The 6,000-nt window shown below is 43.8% G+C and overlaps 1 protein-coding gene across 16 annotated transcripts in view; it reads left to right on the top strand.

Annotated features, from left to right (window-relative positions):
- The window catches only part of DOCK7 (dedicator of cytokinesis 7), a 92,109-nt gene that overhangs the window by 56,243 nt on the left and 29,866 nt on the right, over nucleotides 1–6,000 (top strand). For 8 of the 16 annotated variants that reach the window (XM_015636185.2, XM_015636184.2, XM_015636183.2 and 5 more), the window contains exons 23-25: nucleotides 37–206; nucleotides 3,801–3,893; nucleotides 5,089–5,178. In XM_015636185.2, the coding sequence (XP_015491671.1) occupies nucleotides 37–206; nucleotides 3,801–3,893; nucleotides 5,089–5,178 (353 nt within the window). The remainder of the gene's footprint in view (nucleotides 1–36; nucleotides 207–3,800; nucleotides 3,894–5,088; nucleotides 5,179–6,000) is intronic. The other 8 variants (XM_015636190.2, XM_015636189.2, XM_015636187.2 and 5 more) reach the window with 3 other exon arrangements.

Here is a 6,000-nt window from a genome sequence, read left to right as displayed (position 1 = left end):
GTGAGGGACAGCCACACTGACCAGATGTCCCCGCAGGTCCTGGTGGCCTGGGAGGGTCAGTGCACTACGCCACCATGGCCAGGTCAGCCGTGCGCCCCGCCAGCCTCAACCTGAACCGCTCGCGCAGCCTCAGCAACAGCAACCCCGACATCTCCGGCACCCCCACCTCGCCCGACGACGAGGTGCGCTCCATCATTGGCACCAAGGTATGTCTCTCCCACCCTGCCAGGGACCCCTCAGAGCCCCAGCACCTCCCATTCCTTCCTGAATGCCAGGAAAGGGCTTGGCAGTTGTCCCAGCCCCTCCTCAGCCCTTTTCCCATGCTGTTGGCACCATGGGAACACAGCTCCTTGGAAAGGTTTCTGACTTGTTGGAGCCATCCTGGAGTACTGCTTCCACAAGTGTGGAAGCTGAGGGCAGGAGTCCTTCTGGATTTGTACTTTTTGCATGGCCAGCAGCCAAATCCTGTGCCCAGCTCTGTTGTGTCTCCCCAAATCTTGCACCCTCTTACCCCCTCTTCCCTCCCAGTCCCAAACTCCCTCCTCTCCTCTGCATTCAGCTGCTCAGATTTCTCTGCTCCTCGTGTCCAGAGCAGGTATCTTGCACTCAGCAGGAATATTCCTGCTCCCTGCATGGCCCAGAGAGGATTGGGGATGGTTGGTGGGAGGCACAGCCTGGCCAGCTGAGCTTCAGGGGGACTGACTCCCACATTGACTCCCCAAACCAGAAAGTGACACTCCAGTGTGGATGTAGAGCATCCAGCATGGTTGTACTCTGGCTCTTGAGGGATCAGTCAATCAATCCATCTCCTCCTGCTGACTTCTGACTACACAGAACCACCACAGTCCCAATCTGAGCCCTTCATTTTGTGCCTATAATGGGTGGGATGAGCCAGGACAAAGCAGTGTTGGTAATTCTCTCCCTTCAGAGGAGTGCCTGAGCTGCTTTGGGGTTCTCTCTCTTTTTTTTTTTTATTCTTTAAACTGTGATAACTTCACCAGGGTGAGACTCTTTCCCACCATGACCTTTCACTCTTTCAACACAGGTGAATTCCTGAGCCCTTTCAGGGAGCTGTTAAATTTCCTTCAGCAGTTTAGGGAGCAAGGTTGTTACCAAAGCCACCACCCTGACCAGACAGGCTTGACATGGCTGATGCTGGGTTTTACAAGAGCAAGAAAAACACAGTTTGAGGAAGAGGTTGCCAATTTTAAATGAATAACATAATTTGCTGACCAAATAAGAGGCTGAAGAATTGTGGGTAGGCAAATGATTATTTCTTACATCAAAGCTGGACTTAGAAGTCTTGAAATATTTTAAAGACCACTTTGGTATCTTGCTAATTAAACAAGCCTGACCTTTTGTGAAATGCCACAGGCACTGATGTGCATACGGAATTTACCCAGGCTATCAGAAGTTTAATGTGTGCTGGCTTGGTGAATAATGTCACAATACAAAATGAAGAGAGATTTTCTTCCAGAGGTGTACTCCAGGCTTTAAAGGAAAACCTGTTCCGTGGATAATTGTTGAGGGGAAAGTTTCCTTCAGGATAATCTGAGCATCAGGAATTAACCTCAGTCTGGCTATACAGACTGTTTTCTGTTTCTTAATATTGATAGACAAAAGTAAGACACCTCTTGAAGGGCTGACATGAGTAAAAGGGTGCAAAAATCCCTATTGTTTCTCCAAGTAATGGCTTAAGGAATATTCTCAGATAGATTCTAATTTGAGGTGCAGGTTCCCTATCACAGGAAGTTTTCTGCTTTAAAACAATACAAACTGTGGGTTTTTTTGTTGTTTGAGGGAGGTCTTCAAAGTCCAGTCTTGTGTTATTTTTTATTCTACTGTAAGGTATTTAGAGGTGTGGCATAAGTGCTTTAAGTTTCCTTTATCACCTTGTTACTTCATTTTGAAAACTCTTTACAGGATTTGGAAGGTTTTTGTTTATTGTCAGAGTAGAGGAGGTCTTGGGTTTGTCACTGGTTTTGCCATCATTTGTGAATTGAAGCCATGTAAATTTTATTCCCCACCAAAGAAAGTTTATTAAATATCTAAAAATATGTTTAAAGTGATCCTGAAATGCTGGAGATGCACAGGAAAAATCCCCAGAAGACATTGTGGAGTTTCATTTCTCTGCCAGTGGATTTTCACAGATGTGGGTTATGTTCCTGCACAGACCCAGCTGCAGGTTGAAGCCCAGGGGCAGCACAGAATTTAACAACAGCTTTGTGAGCTTTGGAGTGACTCTGCCAAGCAATAAGAAGCTCTTGTACTATTTTGTTTTTTGAGGAGGAAAGAATCCTTCCCTTTCCAAATTTTTACCAAATGACTTTTGCTTCTGCAAACACAGTGTGTGCTTAATTGTTATGCTCAGAACCGGAGCGACAAGATTAGGAAAACCCTGAGAGAAAAATGTGAGGGGGATAAAGGCATTTTCAAAATTAGACCTGATTTTACAAAACAAGAGCTTAGTTCAGCATTCTGCAAAGCCCTTTTGACTTTAAATCACTGTGAGCAAAATAAAGCATGTTTATGGGGCTGAGCAGGGCACAGGGCTTTGATTTATTCCTGCCAAAAAGTAATTGAGATTAAAACACTCTCCTTATGTGTTCAGTATTTTTTTTATTGGACATCTTAAGCAAAATTACAGCTCTGCTGAGCTCTGCCTCGAGGAGCTCGGTGGATTAATGGTTTGAATCCCAGGTTACAGCTCTCACGCCAGGTTCAACCTTGAGGTGGATTTTGGTTTGCTGAGAGAAATAGATGATTTGGCTTGGTGGACTTTGCAGCTGATGCTGATCTCTGAAATGAAAAGGGCTGCACCTTTGCTTTATATATTGGGAAAAAGCCCTAAGTTGGCACAGAAATGTGATGGAAGCTGTCACTCAGGCGAGGGTTGTCAAAATCAATGTGTGGTATTTATAAGGAAGTGTGTCTGTCAGAGCTGCTTCCTGGGACCCAGGGAGGTCCACTCCATCCCCCTGAATGTTCCTGATCTGGGAGCAGCCTGGGTGACAGCACAGGTTTAATTTTTCCTTCTTTCTGAGTGCCTGAAGGAGAAGAGAGCAGAGAGAGGAGGGGATCCACAATAATTTTGCTGAAATGATCCATTGCAGTAGGATTTGGATACAGGATACAGGCTAGATTGAGCTTTTGAAAAGCAGGATGATTTTTCAAATGTTTTGCTTGCCAAAACAGGTTGGTTCCAGAAAAGGTAAATGCTCTTTCCTCCCTTTGCCACGGTGCCCAGAGGAAATGCCTGAGTGTCCATGTGAAATCCTGTCCACATGGTTATTCTGCCAGCAGTGCTGGACATTTATCCATAGGCAGGGAAGCCTGTGAGGGTTGACAGTCAGCCTCTTCAGTTTCTCAGCACTTCTGTACCAATTGTAGAGCTTATGAGCTCTGGACTATCCTGGAGGTGCTGGAAACCTCAGAGAGCATCCTCACATCTCAGCACCGGTTTTCCTGTCACAGTGTAAATCTCACCTATGGGAATGGGTTTAAACTGAACAAAGTGGGATTGTTCAGGAAGAGGAGAGTTTTGGAATGTCAAGCATTCCAGACAGGACAAGCCAGATCAGAGCTGTTGACAGGATTAATGTTCTGTGTGTATGCAAGGTATAACATAATCCTCTGGACCCACTGTCTCTGAGAACTCAGGCTGCCCCAACAGTTCTAAGTGCTGATGTGTTTGCAGTGTACCCACTTTGATTGCTTGTAAGGACTGAACTTTGACTGCTGTATGGCATGCAACGTGTAATATTTCTTTCCTTTCCCAACTGCTTTCTATTAATGCCCAGGGCTTAGACCGCTCCAATTCCTGGGTAAACACTGGTGGTCCAAAAGCAGCCCCATGGGGATCCAACCCCAGCCCAAGTGCAGAGTCAACACAGGTGGTGTCTTCGGTAGAGGTTTTTCTGCCTTTGTTTTCCCTGATGTTTCCCTGTAGAAATCCTTCTTTCAGTGCATATTCCAGTTTTGGTGGTTTCTTTCTTTTTTTTTTTTCTTTTTTTTTTTTCATAATTGTTTATTTGAAAACTTTTCAGTTTGATTTTACAAATTCTCATCTTCTCCCCCCACCACCCCACCACAGTGCATGAAAAACCTCCGATTGCGTGAACGTGTCCCCTCCTTTCATTTCAGTGGTTGCTGGTCTGTGAAATGTAAATGCTGTGACTGCTTTTGTTTTCTTTTTTTCTCTTTCTCTCACACTAGTTTCAGCTTCAGGTGGAGCACATTTCTAAGTGGGAACATTAATCACAGCTTCATACTTTGTCCATGTTTGCCATTCCTTTCGATGTCGTGAACCATTTTGCCATTCTCATCAAGCATTTAGTATTCATCATCCAGTAATCCTTCGTGACTTGTTTGAGTGGAATATTGTGAACCCAAATTGATTGCCACATATGAAATTCTCTCTTAAAACATTTGTCAATTTGAGTGCTGGAGGCAGTAATTTGCCAGGGCCAATTGTACTGTTCTGTGTTGCAAAGTATGAAAACTTTACAGCAGCTTCAGTCAGGAAGAGTTTATTTAGCCCCTGTTGCCTGCTGCTCTCCACTGCATGTTTGCCTTGAACGTACCTCTCAACTGCTCCTCCTTCCCAGTTCATCAGCCTTCCCAAAATATTTAGTCCAGGTTCACTTGATCTTGTGGCAAATTATTTCCATCAGAAGCAGAACTTGAGCGATTTTCCCCTTGCCCGTGGCAGCAGCAGCGTGGCTGTGGGTACATCCCCCCCATGCTTGGCCTCCGGTAGATTGAGAGGTATGGGCTGAAATTCCAAGTATTTCCTGTGCATGTTGATAAAATGCAACAATGGAAAAGTTTCATGCTTTGCAGCATTGTCTTTGTGCATCAGAACATGCAGTTCTTTATATAACCTGTATGCCTTAAAACCAGTCAAAATTGCTGTCATTTTGTTTAGACCAATCTATAAATGCCTAAGAGTTTGAGAATGCTTAAAAACCTGTAAAAACCCTACAGTTGGAAGAGTATTTTTGTAAACGTTCGTTGTCCTTGAGCTGCAAAACCCATCCACAGCAAACTTTAATGTCCTGTCATCATTCATTCATCTCCACTCCGTAGGCTACGGATCGAAGTTGTAATCGTATGTCTTCGCACACTGAGACGTCAAGTTTCTTACAAACATTAACAGGACGATTACCAACCAAAAAGGTAGATTTCAGTGGAGACAATTGATATTGTGGGGCAGGGAGGTCAAGTCATTCTGAAAACATGATGCAATTTATTCTTTTATTTATAGCCTGATTTATTTTTTTTTTTCCCCTCCAAGGTCATTAGGAACTGCTGGTGCTTAACACCTCTGAGTATCCAGGCTGTAGGGAATGTGAAGTATTTGGAGTTGAATTGGGAAGAATTAAATGATCTTGTCTGATTTAATGGCTACAGTGTTTGGGGCCAGTTCATTACTGGCTTTCAAAAAATATGAATAGCACTGTCTAGACACATAAATGATACATTTTGTGTGCAAAATAAAAATATGTTGGATGGCTTGGTGTGCTGAGCTCACTTATCCAGGTGTTAATCCAGAGAGACTCTAGAAAGGGAATGGGAGTCACTTTGAAAGTGAACTCCCTTACAGGAAATGAGAAACTCGTGAGCAATGTCAGAAAGGCAAAATGCCAGAGCTTTTGTGTAATGAAAATGTGGTCAGTGCCACTGTCAGTCTGTGGGTTGGTCGTTCCAAGAAGAGAAATCCAAGAGCTGTTTGAGCCCCATGTTTCTTTCTTATTGTTTTAAGTCCTTTCTCACAGTAAATATACATCTTTGTATAAATCACTTTATATGTCCACTTTTTACTCCTTTTTCCTGCAAAAATCAGACCAGGCAGAAAGGTAGACTTTTTAAACTAAACTAATTTGAGCACCAACCTTTTTTTTACTTATTATTTCTTGGGGGCGGGCGGAAGATTCTTTTGACACTTGAGATTCAATCCTGGAGCGAGATGCTGTGAAACATTTCTCACACCACATGTCA

Source organism: Parus major, chromosome 8, assembly GCF_001522545.3.
Source record: "Parus major isolate Abel chromosome 8, Parus_major1.1, whole genome shotgun sequence".
Classification (NCBI taxonomy): domain Eukaryota; kingdom Metazoa; phylum Chordata; class Aves; order Passeriformes; family Paridae; genus Parus; species Parus major.
Note: the sequence above shows the minus strand (reverse complement) of the source record. Positions and strands in the feature narration are given on the sequence as shown.